The sequence below is a fragment of the Populus alba genome, chromosome 11 (genome assembly GCF_005239225.2).
Source record: "Populus alba chromosome 11, ASM523922v2, whole genome shotgun sequence".
NCBI lineage: Eukaryota > Viridiplantae > Streptophyta > Magnoliopsida > Malpighiales > Salicaceae > Populus > Populus alba.
In genome coordinates this window covers 11,769,502-11,787,833 of record NC_133294.1, presented here as the reverse complement: position 1 = coordinate 11,787,833, position 18,332 = coordinate 11,769,502, and the positions used below count along the sequence as shown (strand labels likewise).

The 18,332-nt window shown below is 33.7% G+C and overlaps 1 protein-coding gene across 2 annotated transcripts; it reads left to right on the top strand.

The window, feature by feature from the left end:
- The first annotated feature begins 677 nt into the window (after positions 1 to 677).
- On the top strand, positions 678 to 15,908 carry LOC118035353 (30-kDa cleavage and polyadenylation specificity factor 30). 2 transcript variants are annotated; one of them, XM_035040891.2, is made up of 7 exons: positions 678 to 1,263; positions 1,360 to 1,725; positions 8,429 to 8,591; positions 8,787 to 8,897; positions 10,447 to 10,515; positions 12,238 to 12,324; positions 14,736 to 15,908. In XM_035040891.2, the coding sequence occupies exons 1-7, from the start codon at positions 854 to 856 to the stop codon at positions 15,627 to 15,629; spliced, it is 2,100 nt and encodes a 699-aa protein (XP_034896782.1). In that variant the 5' UTR covers positions 678 to 853; the 3' UTR covers positions 15,630 to 15,908. The 2 variants fall into 2 exon arrangements, with proteins under 2 accessions (XP_034896782.1, XP_073268676.1); XM_073412575.1 differs by having other exon boundaries at positions 1,057 to 1,267.
- Positions 15,909 to 18,332: the final 2,424 nt, after the last annotated feature.

Sequence of the window (18,332 nt, the reverse complement as noted above, 5' to 3'; positions counted from 1 at the left end):
TCATTTAATATATGATTGGTTGAGAAATAGATTGTATTATTGATTTTTGTTTGCTTTCTTGGGATAATTATCTCAAATAAATGTTTATTTTTAGGTTGATGCTCAATTTCATGAGAATTTATTTTTATCATATAATTAAATAAAAAATATTTATAAAAAAATTATTAAATCCAATAGAATCTATGAGTTAAATTGCAGAGGAGTGAGGTTGATCATTATCTTTATCTTAATATATTTTTTTAAAAATTATTATCTTGAATTTTTATTTAAAACTAAGTTATAATTTTATCTATAATTAATATTGTATTTGGACCAATAAAATTAATTAATTTAAATCAAGTTAATTTTCACATGGTTTAATTAAAAATTTAAAAAACTTGAATTAAATAAAGAGTTAAGTAAAAAAATATCAAAATTAATTTACTTAATCAGATTTAATAATATTATTAAAATTTTATCTTATTTTTAATATTTTTTTTAAAATATTAATCCAACCCCCTATACAGACTGTTATTTTAAAAAGGCGAATACTAAACATGAATTTAGATAATTGGAGGGTTGCGTTAACCATTCTAAAATATTACTTTATCTGCAATAAAATTTTCAGAAGTGAACTTATTGATTAAAAAAGTATGATTGGACTTATTAATGTTTTTCTTTTAAAATTAATTTACATGTAGTTTTCCGAAGTTCTTTTTCCCCCAGAAAATTCAACTGCAGACTGACTGGTTATCTGCAAAAAAAAAAAAAAAAAAAAACCGGCTTCCAATTTCAGTTTCTGCTCAACAACCGTGTAGATGGCTTTGAAATAAAAAGCCTAATTACATACCAGCTGCGGCGGCGGCGGCATACCATGGAGGACCCAGAGGGGGTTTTAAACTTCGACTTCGAGGGCGGCCTCGACTCGGGGCCCACGAACCCTAGCGCCTCCATGGCAGCGATCCCATCTGACAATCAGGGATCCGCAATGGCAGCTGCGCCGAATACCGCAACCACCGGCGCCAGCACCACCACCACCACCACCACCAACAACAGCAGCGACTCTGGTGCGGCGGACATGCAGGCGGGGCGACGGAGCTTCCGGCAGACTGTATGTCGGCACTGGCTTCGAAGCCTTTGTATGAAAGGCGACGCCTGCGGATTCCTTCACCAATACGACAAGTCTAGAATGCCTGTATGTCGGTTTTTTAGACTTTATGGAGAGTGCAGGGAGCAGGATTGCGTTTACAAGCACACCAATGAAGATATCAAGGAGTGCAATATGTGAGTAAGCCTCCTTCTGACTCAATTCTACTAAATAGACAAATAGATAACAACGTCCTTTGAACCAGTAAATGAGTTTTTTCTATGTTTTTGCAGGTACAAGCTGGGGTTTTGTCCCAATGGTCCAGACTGCAGGTATAGGCATGCAAAGTTGCCTGGACCTCCACCTCCGGTTGTAGAAGCTGTTCAAAAGACTCAGCAATTGAATTCTTACAATTATGGAAACTCTAACAAATTTTTTCAACAACGGACTGCTGGTTTTCCCCAACAGATAGAAAAGTCTCTCATTACCACCATAAAACCTTCAGGAACGGAATCTGCTAATTTGCAGCAGCAGCAGCAGACGACGCAGACGCAGACACAGACACAGACACAGACACAGACACCGAATCTTCCAAATGGCCAGCAACAGCCTAATACATTGAACAGAATTGCAACGCCTTTACCTCAAGGAATATCTAGGTGTGTTCAGAGTTCTGAGGCCTTTTATCGAGTTATATGTAAATCAATTATTGTATATTCTTTCTCTTGGATATTCTGATTATTGTTATTAAAACTATACATATAGATGGGCGTTGGTCTTGGAAGACTTTCTGTACCAAAAGTCTGTGATCATCTAATAAAGTCCATTGTTACTTCAAATGTGAGAGGCAGTGAACCTTTTCTTTCCTTTTTTTTTTTGAATTTTTTCCTAGCTGTTTGCGTGTATATGTTGGTCTAGACGTCCCCAAACCCATAATTGACAAACATTTTTACTGTGCATTGAATCTTACTGATGCTAAATTGAAATGTCTCTTGGTGTGCCTTTGGCATGAAGCCATCCATCCTCTCTTTATTTTCTAAAGAGGGTGGCACAAATGTGATTGTTTCATCATTGCTTGAAGAGGCATGAAGCAGCTGTAACTATTCTTACTACTGAATTTACTCCAGTTTTTCTAACAACTTCTCTCGTAGTCAAGGCTCTTGAAACTGTTTCAAAAGATCAACTACCCTTCCCTTCCCTTCTCTTTCTTTCTTTCAAAAAAAAAAAAAAAAAAAATTCCTTATTATGAAGTGGATGTCTGAAAAATGTTGCTATTATGTTTGTGTAAAAGGTTGTAGATATTTTTTGTTGGTATATGCTGTTTAGTCTTTTTCTGTGCTTTTACTTATGAATTGCTTACTTCTTAGTTAAATGATGTTTTGCAACCTTCTTGCTTTATTATGTTTTCCCTTAAACATGATGATGAGTCATTAGTTAATGCTTCACATACAGGAACAGTTCCTTTTCATGTCTTGATGCCTTGGGGCATGGCTGTTTGCTGTCAGATAATGTAGTCTAGTTTGATGAGTTTTTAGGCTGTCGTTGCAAAATGATTGACGCCCACCAATATGTGTGAAGTAACAAAGAACTAACGCAGGATGTCGTTGAAGTATCTGTTCTATTAGGGTTTTGAAGGATTAGGGTGTGGAAATTGGGCATTTAAGGGTTTGGAGTATAAGAAAAGGGGAATTCAGGATTGTAATTTAAATTAGAACAAAAGTAAAAGGGCCACTGGCTTTCACATTACTAGGTTTCTGGGAATCACACCTAGAAGATAGAAAAACTAAGCAAGCTTCACACCTAGGCTTCTCAGGATTTACACCTAAGATTGGCTACATGACTATATTAAATCGTAATATTTCTGGAAATGCTTAGACTCAACACAAATCTGATTACCTTAACAAAGCTTTACAAGCATAGTTATTCTTAGACTACACATACACCTAAAGCATTACGCTGTTAAATTCTAAGACTTAGATCTTAAATAAGAGTATACTACTATCCTATTTTAATGTACTTGACAAATAATAGATAACTTTCAGCGGATCTGGAAATTACAGAAACTTCTTTACATTCAATAATTTCAGAAAAAAAGACTAATCCTGCTTGTTTTGTTGTCTGCATCATATGTGATTCTCAAGCTTTCTGTCTTCTAGGTGTTGTTCAATAGAAAACCTACTAGTGTGAAGCTGGTAGCCCTTTTACTAGCATCTTAATTTACCTTGGACTCTTAAATAAGAAAATACTGCTATCCCTATTCAAACCTAATTAATTAAGGAGTTCTTTTATACTACGGACTAATCTTACAGCTAAAACATAAAATAGAAACCTGGACCTGGATAATTTCCAGCAAATCTGGAAATTACAGAAATATCCTTGTGTTTGATAATTACACAATAATATAATAATCCTGCTTATTTTGCTGTCTGCTTTATGAACTTAAGCCAAATGCATGACTTTTCTTATTGAATCATCCCTTTGTTCCTTCCACTCCTTTGATCAACTGACCTCAAAACTTCCTACTTCTTCTCATACGTGTCTTCTAGTCTAATTTCCACAAGGTGATAAGTGAATTTGCAAGTATGCTGAACTTGTTCAGTTGATGCATTTTGTATTAATGGCTGATAACTGGTTAGTTGTGTTTCTCTTTTGAAAGTTGGCTGCTTCTGTAGTAATGGGTATTGGTAGCTTGTGCTTTAGTATGTTTTTTTTATTCAGACAGCTAACAGAAGAAGAAGCTAAAAGTGACTGTTCTTCCTTTGCATCAAAAAACATAGAAAAGGTTCATTAGAGAATTAGATGAATGCATGGAAGTAACTGATTCACATGGCTGTAATAAGTGCTTGCCTGAACAACCCAAATAGAATGCTAGTTTGTTTTTCATGCTCTTTATTCTTATTGCTTTATGCTTAACTATTCATTCACTCACCTATCTATGTACAAATTGTTTTATTAATATGTATGTCTGTGAAAGTTCTCAAGTGTCCACATGAGCGTATACATGTATATGTGTTACAGTTTGTTTTGGGTTAGGAGGTGGGGAATAGTCAGTAAGCTTTCGCTCATGTTTCAAATTTTGTGAATGGATTAGCTCCCTTTGTGAGTCAGCTAAGAGTGATCAATGCTCAGTTCGGATTGCGTCCTCAAGACAGTAATCCTATTTTTCAATTTGTTTGATGAAATTGGGTCCTGCAACACTGTTTAGACCTAAGAAAACAGAATCTGGATGTGTTCTTAAACAATCTCTTAAACATGAACTAGCTGTGTTATTACAAGTTTGAAAGATCCTAGGATGAACACACTGATTGTGTGACTTGTAATGAGTTGTGATGGGAGAAAATGTCACTAGGAGTTGGGTTGAGATAGTGAATGATGCAAGAAAGATAAGAAGCAACAAGTAACGACAAAAGAGTGCTAAAATCAAGAATGAAATTGATACAAGTGAATATAGATTTTAGTGATGGAAAAAATTATGATTTCGGTAAGAAAGCATAACTGAAATCCTAATGGTTGAGAATAATTTGGGATGACATGATAACTAGGAAGAAGAGTAAGAAACCTTCAATATTAACAACACTCAAATTAATACCTCAATACCCTGATATTATAACACAGATTGGAAAAATATCAAAACTACGAAATCAACAAAATTAATGATTAATTGGGTATAGCTCTTGTCTTATGTTCCCAGGTTAAAGCAACTTGTCGCTGTTTTGGTACATCAAGACTATAAGAGTCCAAGATATTAGCCTCATTTATTATACTGGTTCCTAAGAAAAATCAATCAACCAGAGTGAGGAATTATATCCCTATTAATGTTGTCAAAGCTTCATATGTGGTTTTGTTAATGGTGTTATGAAATAGGTTTTTTTGTGGTGTTGGTGGATAGTGGATACAATTTTTGATCCTAGAGTCTATGCATGTTCCATTAAATTATAGATGCTGCTTTGGTGGCTAATTAGGTAATGGAGGATGCCAACTAGGAGGGGAGTTTGAGAACGTGCATGCTGTAATTTAGAATTTTCATGGAGGAAGGTGTCAAGTTGAGTTGAGAAATAGTTTTTTTATTTTATTCAAGAGGTCCTTGGAAAGGTTATCCCCTGTATAATATTTTGGTTTCTGTGATAATGGATGTTCTGAGAAGATTGATTTATATAGGGGTTTCTAGTTGGTTGTGAGGATATTTTCAGTCACATTTGCAATTCATTGATGATAAAATTTTCTTTCTATCAAATGATAGCCAGGGGCTTGGCAATGTGTTCTCCTTGTTGATTTTTGAGAAGCTATGAGAATTAATGCGAAAAAGAGTATTATGGTGGCTATTCCCATGTCAAAGTCTATTAGTAATGTGCTTGAAGGCTATGCCTCATTCACTGGGTTGGTTACTCGAGATTGGTATTTGAAATGCTTAGGTTTCTTTCAGAGATGATCTACCCTTGCCAGCCTTTTGGGAAGCTTTGGTTGAGCAGGTATCAAAAGGATTTGGATGGGTGGGAAGGCGTATTTATTTATTTTATGTTGTGGGTAGGATCGCTTGTTTCAAGCTTCTTTGTAGCATCCCTTGATAATTGGTCTTTTAGGATTCCAATTTTTTTGCAATGGGGATTTCTTATGATCCGTCGAAAGGTCAGTTATAGAGACCATTTGGTCTGCTGGGAGGTGTTGCTGCTGTACTATTAAAGGGGCTTTTAGTGCAGGTCAGTTTAAGTGAGGATATTTTCTTTATGGGAAAATGGCTATGGATCTTTCCTTCTGAAGTTCGTTTCCTATGGCAAAGAGGCATTGACAGCAAATTTTTTCTTCAAAGAAATGGTTGTTATTCCCACAGTAGGATGGCTAATCATGCATTGAGTCCTTGGAAGTTCATAGCACAGTTTTCTCCTTGTTTCTGTTCTAAGATATAAAGGTGGTAATGGTTTGTGTATTCATACTGGGGGTGAGTCTATTGGTTGGGATCTTTAGAAATACCAATGGATAGAAAACAGTGGACTTCCTCTTGTTGTTACCAGTTTTACATCCTACATCCTTATTGGACACTAGATAGTTCTAGCAAGTTTTCGTGAAAACTTTTGTTACAACTTAGACTCTTTGTGCTTTCCTGTGGTCATTCATATCTGGAAAGCCAGAGAAGTATCTGATGTTAAAACATTTGTTTTTATTTGGTACTCGATATGATTAAGTCTGGTGAGTCGTTGCAGGTTTCATGAGTTGCTTTTTCCTGACACTTTTGCTGTGTGTCATGATGGGAGTCACCTGTTACTGTGCCACTGATAGCATAGGGTATGTGGTTCAGACTGTTTTTATGTTTTAGTAAGAGCAAGGGTTGCAAGCTTTTACAGACAAGTGCTATGCTAGCAGTTATATGGACTCTTTGGATGTGAAGGAACTTCAGAACTTTCAGGACTGTTCTAATTTAAGATTGCTTTTGTGGGTTAGGATAGTTCTTTTCCCATCGCTATGGATCTCAACTCCAGAGTCCTTTAGAGGAATCTCTTTAGCTGACACGCAGTGGAACTGGAATGCTCCCTTGTCTTTGGTTTTACCTGTCAAGGAGTGTATCTTATCTTCCTAGTCTCCTTTGAAAGTATGATCTTTCCTTCCAGTAAATTCTCATATACATAATAAAAGCCTTCGCATTATTTGGTGAGTAAGTGGAATATATGGCATTGATTGTTTAAGTTAGTAGAGAGCCTTGGTTTTTCCAAGTGGTTGCATGGTTATTGTCAATTTCCTATGGGGTTTTGGGAGAAGGAAGGACTATAATATTTAATGGTGTTATGCAGCCTGTGGGTTCCATTTGATGTGTTTGATTCGAGAGGAATTTTAGAGCTTTTAAGCCCAGTTTACATAAATACAATCGATTTTAGGTAGAGTAGTGTCTCTTGCTTCATTATGGTATCGTGCTTCAGGTGCTTTTACAGGGATTTTTTTAGCTGACTGAAGTGAAATTGGAATGTGTTATTATCATAGTTTTGCTGTGCTTTGTTTCTTAGTTTGGAGGATGGCCTATTCTCCTAACTCTCTTTGTATAATTTCTTCCTTTCATTAATGATATATTTCATTATCTTACAAAAAGGTGCCTTCATCAATGTAATCAGGGCCTAGGCTCAAGCTTAGAAATAATAATTAAATTAAATATCATAAAGATAAATACAAGATAGAGGATTCTACTCTTTTTGAGGTTTGGTAAGTTGCAGATCTAAATAATTGGTTGTTTTAGTCTTCATATGGTTACAGTGAGGTTATTTTGATTAATTTTATTGAAATCTCTCAAACAGGAATAATCCTCTCAAAGTATAGAAGGAGCCAAGCATCTGACATAATTGAAAGTGCAGGGATGGCTAAGCTATAGGATTATCCAATACATTAGATCATCTAGTTGAACCAACCTTCAGTTGATGGTTGTACTTTATAGTTTTTAAATACTAGAATCAAATATCACTTGTCTTTCCTTTGCTACGCCAGAATCTACCTGGAAAGACAGGAAAGGAAGAGTAGAGGAAATGGAGCATGAAATCATGATGGGAGTGGCATCAACGAACTGTGATTCTCTTACTTGTTTGACTTTGTTGAGTATGAAGTCGTGATGGGAGTTGCATCAATTGGTGGTTTTTAAGGTGCTATGGTTTGAGATTTTTTATTTGCTATGGATTGAAATGCTCATAAAACTAGGCCTTGTTTTCCCCATTCTGCTTGCATACAATACTATTGTTAGAACCTATTGAGCATGAGTGGGAACAAACTTGGCCCTGACTTACCACATAACTGGTTAGCTGTTAGCTAGGTTTGAGGTGTATGAACTTTCCCACAACTTGTTACCAAATTTAAGATACAGTTGTTAATGATAGTATCAAGCCTTTCAAATACCTTTCCTTTCAAACATCATTAATTGCTATTTGTAATGCGACATGTCTTTCAGCGAATAAGTTGGGTCTGGAAGAGTTGAAAGTGATTTAATTGATTTTTTTTTTTGTTTTGTTTTTTTTTTTTTTTTGGGGGGGGGTGTTCCCTTTGTCGTAAATAACTAAGAATATAAAGTTTCATTATAATTTAAGTTGCAAAGTTAAGTAGGAATTTCTTTATGCCATCTGACCTCATCACAGTGAAGCCTGCACTTCTATGTTTCTGATGTTCCATGTGCTGTCTGTGGTGGTTTTCTGGTTGCGGGTCAAGTTGTTAGTAGCCTCTTCTCCATGGCTATGAATATGCGAGTTCACTATGTTTTTTTCTAATCTAATTCTTGTGTGTTTTCTGTTTATTGAACTTCTAGGGTGTTATTTTGCTTTCCTTCAATTGAAGCACCTAGTTTTCTCTTTTCTATAATTGAATGCACTTAACTTATTTCTTCGACTTGGGCTTTAGGTACTTCATTGTTAAGAGCTGCAACCTTGAAAATTTGGAGTTATCTGTGCAGCAAGGAGTATGGGCAACACAAAGGAGCAATGAACCTAAACTGAATGAAGCTTTTGACTCTGCTGAAAATGTAATCTTGATTTTCTCAGTAAACCGGACTCGGCATTTCCAGGTATGTTTGGAATTTATTGCTCGGTTAGTTGCTTAATTTGGTTGAGTGGATTCCTGATTTTCCAAAAAAATATATATTTTTCTGGATTTGTCTTGATTAGGGCTGCTACATGGCTTACTTGGTTTCTAGTTGCATGAAATTGCTCTTGTCTGCTCTGTCTGAGATGCTAAGCATTAAATCATATATGGTTGATAGGGTTGTGCAAAGATGACATCCAAAATTGGTGCTTCTGTTGGTGGAGGTAATTGGAAATATGCACACGGAACTGCACATTATGGGAGGAATTTCTCAGTCAAATGGTTGAAGGTATTTTTTCCTTCTATGTTTGTTTATGATTTGAATGGCATGTGATACTTTCATTATAAAATGATTATCAGTTTCTTGATCCGAAGTAAAAATGATAGATAAATCCATAGAAGGTTGTTTTAATTTTAATTGGAGTTTAAAATTTGATGGATGTGAAAGTTTTGTATTTTTTGTCTTTCATAACATCTTGTAACACATTAAAGAGGATTTATGTAAAACCTCAGGCTGCAACTAAGAAGGTTTAGTGTATGATGTGGTACAGATTTGACTTTCTATCACAAATGCTTTTTGGTGGGATTTGGTCCGGAAAATTGGGGATTTTAAGGGTTTAGATTAAAGAAAAGTGATATAGGGTTTATAAAATTGCAGATGAGCTATTAAACTTTTAGCATTTTTCATTAATAGTTAAAATAGGAATTTACATTATAATCATTGTAGATAGAGGATAGTGAGCCTCCAATTTTATCTCCATTTTTCTTCTTTATTCTATCCTCATTTCTCCACAAAATCGAGTTTACTGACTGTATTTTTATAAAATAGAAAACAAGGCCTTCTTTTGGGTTTTTTAAAATAATGAATGACTAAAAGATTAAATAAGAGATGAACCAAAGAGGGCCCTTATTTATTAAAGAGGAGAATTTGAAAAACAACTTTTAGTAGTTCTCTTATTTTCTAGAGAACTGGTAGAATAGAAAACATATGTTCAAGTAAATACTAGTTTCTAAACACATTTCTTATAGTTTCGTGTTTTCTAGACAACTAGAAACAAGCATGCACAACTTAAAGCATCAAACTAAGTGTTCTCAACTCCCACGTGTCAGCTTCATGCACCCCACGATCACAAGGAACAAATTGCTGGAATTTTTTTAAAAGGATTGTGTTCTCCATTAAATTAAATGATTACATTAGCATATGTATATAGGACTGAAAATTCATAATGCTAAGTAGACCTGGACTAAATAAGAAACACTAGTATTCTTATATTGAATAAGAAATAGAATGAGTAGCTCAAATCTTCTTCATGAGAAAGACAATATCTTCAAAAGTTTATTCAATTGCTCTGGTAACACTAACTACTTTTAGACTGGTTCTTTGATGACAATCAGACTATATATACATCTCAAAATGCATGCAGTTGTGTTTGTTTTTGGGCATTAATCTTGCAACATAAACGTATTGTATTTTTAACTTGACTTGGAGGCTACTTCAGTTACAGAAGTAACAATGGGTAATAAGAAATAATACAGGCTCCTGAATGTCATGATGCATTAATTACTTGTCTTTCAGAGTCCTGAGTGACCTTGCTCAAGATTTTGGCTCCATATCATATGGGGTATTTTTGTTTTGAGTTCACGGCTATCCTTCAAATGTTTTGCGTGGCTAACAGAAACACACTGCAGCTGCTTTTCAAAGTCATATTTATCACAACAGATATGTGCATTGGACATTTATTAATGAATGGGGGCATATTAATTTTTTTTTTTTTAAATGTGTATGATTTAAATATTAGTAATGTATGATGTAGCTAATTGCAATTTCCCACTTGCAGTTGTGTGAACTGTCCTTCCACAAAACTCGTCACTTGAGAAACCCGTTCAATGAGAACTTACCAGTGAAGGTAGTACCTTTGATCTTTGTCTAGTTTATTCTTTCTATTTCATTGCATGAAAAGATATACTGTTTGTACTGTGTGTGTGAGGACTCACGGTTATCTGCTCGTAAAGAATGAGTTTTAATTTTTTAATATTAGTATTAGTTTATATGAAATTGTATTCTAATAAATCTGCCATACCAACTAAATTCAAGTTCCCAACTATGGGAATTAATATTTGATTGTTTAGGAATTTTAATGCTGTATGACTTCTATTAGTATTCATTAATAGTTAAAATAGGAATTTAGATTATTTTAGTTTCTTACTGAATTAGGACTACTTAATAGGTTTTTCTTATTTATATGCTTTGGTTCATGTAAAAAGATAAATAAGCACCCTACCTATGCATTTGGATAACATTGAATATTAATTATCAGAATAAAATTAACTTTTTCTCCCGTTGACTATTAATAAACAACCCAACCTTGGTTGCCTCTCATAAACATACTGTATTTGGGTGTTGCTTACAGCCACCTCATTTGGTAAATAAAGGACATAAAGCATTAGCACTATCCCTTTTGAGAATCATACAAGGAACTTCACTCTTATCAATGCCTGTAGGATACTTTCAGGTCTGATGAATATTTGATGATACCCAATGCCCGCTCTTCAAATCTATATTTGAAAAGATTGTACAAGTCTTTTGTGTCAAGCTTAGGGTTAAAGTAAATGGAAATCATAAATCACATTTCACCAAATTTTCAATAGTAAATGTAATGTTTCAAGGAAATGATAAATTATTAGTTAGTTCTTATATTTCCAATGTAGTTATAACTTAATTATTTTTATTTAAAATTTCCATATCAACCCCGCTGCTTTTTCATAATCCAATCAAATTACAATTTGTGCATGCTGTTTTCAATTTAAGCAATAACTTTCCTTTATTTTCTATTATTAACTATCGGTATCCAGCAAAACAGACTAGTTCTATGATTAATAAAATGCAATTGTTTCCTCAGTTGCATTTCATCTATTGAAATTATCAAGTAATAATTTATCATGCCAGTAATTTTTTTTATTTTCAATAATTGAAAGATTAATATAGTTGAATTTAATTAATCTGTTCCTTTTCCTTACTATCTTCACATGTTTTGGGAGTTCTGTATTCTTATTGTGATTCAAGTAGATAATATGCATTGATGCTTTATCTAAGTTAAATAAATAAATAATTCATTAAATAAAATTTGGAGATAAGGCATTAGTAAAAATAAAAATAAAAATAAAAATAAAGTCCAATTGATAAAGGATCTGAAATATATCTTTATTTAATAATTTTTTTTGATTTATGTGAATTATTGGATAATGTTATACTTAAAAACAAAAAAAACTGCATACAATTGAAACAAAATTGTAATCATCCAAAGAATCATGGGTCTCTGTAGCTAGTAATTAATTATTATTGTTCCCACTGTTAGTTTTGTATTAGTGCAATCATCTAGAAATTTAAGTAGCTCTTTCATAACATATTAATTACTGAACTCCACATTTCAAAATCATTTATATCAATATGGTTTTACCACACTTCTTTTGTTATGATAGTTTTCTTGGTAATATAAAATTGCTTATTTGAGCTGTGTGTTGTAGTGAAGTCCTAATATTAGTCCAGCTAGCCATTTCAAGTCTTCTCTAATGCTATAGTGTGTCTATTTACTTATTTCTAGTTATGTTTGTACTTTTCATGAATGCAGATTAGTAGAGATTGTCAGGAGCTAGAACCCTCTATTGGTGAGCAGTTGGCGTCCTTACTTTATCTGGAGCCAGATAGTGAACTCATGGTATGCTTGTTCCATGATTTTTTTTTTTTTTTTTAATTTTAAAAACATGGTGAGGTAGATAAAGAAGCACTTTAACTATTTATAGAATGAAGAAAGAGATGGAAAGAAAGAAGGTTGTGATGTGTCATTGTCCTTTCCTCATCTGGCAATTAATGCAGTTATACACTTTGAAAATCTTGCTGTTGAGAATCTTAAAATAATGAATTTATTGCCCATTTCCCCTGCATTTAGAATGTGCTAACCTTCTTATGGTCTTGTAGTAATTATGGAGAGGAATGGTAAATATGTATATTGGGTTGTATCACAAGTGGTAAGGGATCATGTAAAAGACAAGATATTAGATCCAAAGCTTACCAACCAAAGTAGTTCTTAACATGGGATGGAGGATGTTGCTTTCTTGATTGATTGAGATGACCACCATATAGTATTTGCACTTTAACAACATTTCTAGTATAGTTTTCGTAAATAGTTTTTTACTTGAGTCCTTGTAGATTTTAAAAGACGATCAAGTTCTTAAATAGTTTTCTTAAATGCCCTTTTCAAGGGTTTTATAAAAATTTTCCTCATTAGTGATCAAAAGGGTATTTCTGGTACAGATGTACGTGATTGATTTTTTAATTTTTTTTATCTACAAGGTATGGTTATTTCTTGAAGGAATGCGATACTCTACAGGTTATTATAATTTTTACAGTTATTTTATAACATACATACCTATTCCACCTAGTTCACAATTATCACAAATAGTTACCAGATAGATCAACTATATTTTAGTCCCCGCTAATTTAATGACATTTCACTTTTGCATTTATAATTTTAAATTTTTAATTATCTCCCATTTAGTTTCCATAAGATTTTAGTGAGAATCCCTAATGTTAAATAACTAATAAAAGCAAACAAAAGTTTCATTTTTCCAGTTTTTTCTCACTTTTTCCTACCTGTTCTCTCTGGTTTATTTTCCAGAATTCCATATAGGTAATAATATCTCATAAAAATTATATATCCATTAAGGCGTGGTATTCATGCCAACTCAGTGCTTGCTGGGTGATGGTAAATTTTTGGGATGCTAGTAAAGTAGTCCTCCATCCAGAAGAAATGTTCAATTAAATTTCCAAAGCTAAACATTAAGGAATATCATCCTACAACTATCAAAGTTTAAGCAATTTGTGCCCTGTCAGAAGCAATTATCAAATTTTATTTGTAACATGCTTTCTTTTCGTGTGCCATTATTAGCACTATCAACAAAACCTAATCCTAGCTGCAAGTGGCCACGGATCAATCCTATATATTCAATGACTAGTGTCACGTTTTCCAACAAGGAGGTCTTGTAAAATTACTTGAATATACTTGATTTCATTCGTTTCCACCTCAGTTTGTATTTGATTTAACAGCATAGTAGAATTTATAGTAGCTTGAATATTAAATGATTTTATTTGCTTCTACCTGCAGTTTGTGTTTGACTTAACAGCATAGAAGAATTAACATAAGCTTGTACAAAAAATACAGAATTCATGCATGTTGTCGATGTCTTTTAGATGATAATGTCCTTGCTTGTTAAAGTAGTTTATTTTAATTTCTGTCGTTCACTTGCAAGAGTTGGTTACTTCATATTTCAGTCACGTGTGTGGCTAACAACAGGGGTTCTTATTTATGCTTCTCACTATAAATTTTGTAACTAAATTACATTAAACACATGAATCGAAAATGAAAGAAAATATTTATCTTCCTGTTTCTTTATTTTTTTCTTCTCCCTCAATGAATTCTTTCTTTTCTTCTACTAATTTGACAGGTTCAATTACTTTTCATGATACCAGTTGTCATGGTTCAAAAGTGATTGAATTGGTTAGTAGAAGAGAAGGAAGAGTTCATTGAAGGACAAGAAGAAAATAGAGGCTGATATTCTTTCCTTTTCTGTTCATTCCTTCAATTTAATTATCGTAAGAAGCATAAAGGAATGAATTAATGTCAGTTTTATTTTTTCTTGTTTATGTTCTAAGGAATGAATTAACTTCAGTTTTCTTATTTCTTGTTTATGTGCCAACTCATCTCAATCGTGGAAAACACCTCCTTCCATCTCTTTGTTGTCTTCGATTCTGTACACTTAACCACACTGATTTTGTAATCATGATATGAAACGAGTCATCAATAAATGTAGCATAAATTGAATTTTTAGAACTAGAAACAAATACAAAACTAGAATTCTGTGGTTGTAGGTAAGGTTTTAGGGAGGTGGGGATTATGTTCAGAATCATAAACATTTCTATTTTTGAACTATTCTTTATATTGATAAAACCAATATGCTTAATGGGTGGCCATGCTACACTAGCTATTATTTGATTCTAAGGTGCAGCTCTCCAAATTATGGAATGCAATGAACCAAATGTATTTAAATAATATTCCTTTCTGGGATGCAGGCAATTGCAGTTGCAGCTGAAGCAAAACGAGAAGAGGAAAAAGAAAAAGGAGTCAATCCTGACAGTGGTGGTGAAAACCCTGACATTGTCCCATTTGAGGACAATGAAGAAGAGGAGGAGGAAGAAAGTGAAGAGGAGGTGGAAGCCTTTGGGCATCCTCTTGGAGCAGCAGCTCAAGGCAGAGGGAGAGGTAGAGGAATCATGTGGCCTCCTCACATTCCAATTGCCCGTGGGGCAAGACCCATCCCTGGCATGAGAGCTTTCCCCCCCATGATGATGGGTGCTGATGGTTTTTCATACGGATCTGTTACACCTGATAGCTTCGGAATGCCAGATCTCTTCAGTGTGGCTCCCCGTGGATTTGCCCCATATGGTCCGAGGTTTTCTGGTGATTTTACTGGTGCTACATCTGGCATGATGTTTCCTGGGCGGCCTTCCCAGCCAGGAGCTGTGTTTCCAGCTGGTGGATTTGGGATGATGATGGGTTCAGGACGTGCTCCGTTTATGGGGGGAATGGGTCCCACTGCATCAAATCCTCTTCGAGGCCCTCGGCCAGGTGGCATGTTTGCACCACTTCTCACATCATCTTCCCAGAACAATAACCGGTCTTTTAAGAGAGATCAGAGAGCAGCACCTAGTGATCGAATTGACAGACATATTATAGAATCAGATCTGGTCAGGGGTGCAGCTGGGGAATCAAATGACGAGACAAGATACCCGCAGGAAACATACAATGCTTCCCATGAAGATCAATTTGGTGCTGTAAATAGCAATAGAAACGATGAGAGTGAAAGTGAGGATGAGGCACCCAGACGGTCAAGGCACGGGGAGGGAAAGAAGAAGCGGCGAGGTTCAGAAGGAGATGCTAATCCTGGCTCGGATCACAAGCAGTAAGATGCCACCTCCTAGATTCCTAGGGGAGCATAATTAATCAGAAAGGCCAGCCGTAGCACATGCTTTTCTCCCTCTCTTTTCAGCTCCCTTTGAATGTGATATAACTGTGGACTTCTTGTTTTTGAACACTCCTATCGGGGCAGAAAAATGTACGCCCCCCCAAAATTTCTAGGTTAACATGTAAAATATATAGTAGTGTACCAAATGAATGGGTATATAATGAGATTAATGGAATGCTGATCTGATATATATAACAATGTATCTGGAGGTTAAACATTATACATGGACCCCTAACCATTCACGCCGGGAGGGGATAAAAGCAGAGGGAGAAAACAAATGTTAGGCACTTAAGCTGCAGTTGATACATTGCTGGTATTCACCGCCGTATGGCTGACTGGTGATTACTAGCGATTCCGGCTTGCGGAGTTGCAGCCTGCGTTTGCTTGTTTGGAAAAAAGGGGGCCAGAGTCTTTGTAGATATTGGTCATACATAAACATAAGTTACCCGTAAATTAATATTCCTGTGACGATATTCTTTCTATAATTTTCAAGTTGCTATAATCCTTTTGTTTCTGATTTTTTCTTATTTTTTTGTTTTGCAAAATGTCGTTAAAAATAAAAATCAACCAAGAGCGAGGAATAGCCTTGCGTACTAAAAGGTGTTGTTATCTCCGTCGTGAATGAAAGAAAGTGTTGACTGCAACTTTGTTATGAGAAAATCAAATGATTTAACACAATAAAAATAATTCCTAATAAACGACTTAGACGGAGATAAATTGTCATATAAACCATGTGTAGTGTGAATAAATATTTTTTTGGAGAACAAGTTTATGATTTTAAATTTCTTTCATTTAAGCACACCAGATTTTATCAAACTTCTAATCAAGCACTTCCATTAATTACTCTATTTTCTATTTCTCCTTTACTAAGGGAAATTTGTCAGATTTCATTTTTTTCAACTTTCAATTATTCCAATTCAATCTTTCTATAAAAATCTATTCATATTTTCTATTTATTTTACAATCACATGATTTATATCTTTTTAAAACAATAAATATTTTAAACTTTATTAATAATTTATTTATTAGTTTTGATTAATCATAAAATAGTGTTAACTTCAACGAACATAGATAACTACTATAATTAAAAAGATTTTCTTTTTAAAAATATCTATTTTAGTTTAAATTATTTATATTTATTATATAATATAATTTAGCGGGTACTTTTATATATATAAAGCCACATTGAAAAATAAAAATTGATTGAAGTACTTAATTGAGATAATAAAAAATGTTAGTATATCAAAACACAAAAAGTGTTTACACAAAAAATAATTCATCTTATGGAACAGGAGAAATTATTTTTAAAACAATTGCTCACTTTGCTTTTAGTAAGACAATAAAGGAAGCTGAAATCTACTATTGATTAAGGGATTAGGATTCACAATAACAATCGACAATCAAGTTTTATGGAGAACAAGAGTCTTTAATAGCTAAATTAATGGATGTTGCAGTATAATAAGAACACATGCAATTTCCTAGAGAATATAAACAAATAAAAGAATACAAATTGTGTTAAGATTGAGATTGTAAAGTCCTTATCTGCCTTAAATATTTTGTATTATACTAGAATTTTAAGTTTATGTGCAATTCAATCTTTGTTATATTATAAATAGGTCATCTAGTAGGTGAAAAAGATGATTAACCTTACATATATAGGTTTTTTTTTTACAACTTTCTACTATTTGTAACATTTTTTATGTACAGGTTTCTATACCTTTATTTACTTTCTTTGTTTTGGTTTTTTTTTTTTACATTAATTTTTTTAACCTATTAAAATCAAGTTCAGAAATTCACATTCCTTTTGGTTTGTGAAGCTATTACTTATCTTTGATCAGGATTAATTTACTAATTTTAGTTTCTCCATGTTGAACGAAAGAAATGAAGAACATGTAACATATTGTTCAAAGAATTAACTATCAATCATAAGGTTAACAATAATTAATTATCATATTTGCATTCAACAATTAAAGAAATTAACATGTTATAGTGAGACTAATTTGTTAAAATAATAACATATTAGTAATCATGCTAAAAATCAAACTAGAAAAAACATTTTTATAATAATCAATGATTAGTTAATCCACTCAACTAATAAAAATTATTCTTTTGGTCATGAAGAGTTTGACAACCACTTACCAAAAAAGGTGCTAATGAAACAACTTGTATTAGGCATGCCACATGCTAACTCTTCATCGTTTAATTCCCTACATCATCAAAAAATTGTACTAGGATAGAGCGATAGTACACCTATGCAATCCATAACTCTCGCACCTTTTTCAATGTATTTCCCTCTACATGACCTAATGGTTATCCTTTCTATGGGCTTGATAACATGATCAGATGGTCACAATTAGTTTGGCTAAACCCTAATTAACCAATAATTGTTCTTTCTAAAGGTGTGTCTTTATTATCATACTTAATCCTATATGACACTAATTTAAAGGTTTATGTGGAGTTGATCAGATAGTTATTTTATCTAGACATTTGATGGGCATGTCCATGGATATTTTGAAGAAGAAAAAAACACTCTAATAAAAACATTTGCAAGTTCTCAAGTTCATCATAGATATCGTATGACACACATCAAATACCATAACAAGCTTAACCTAACTTGAACATGATTGCTCATGAGGTACCACCT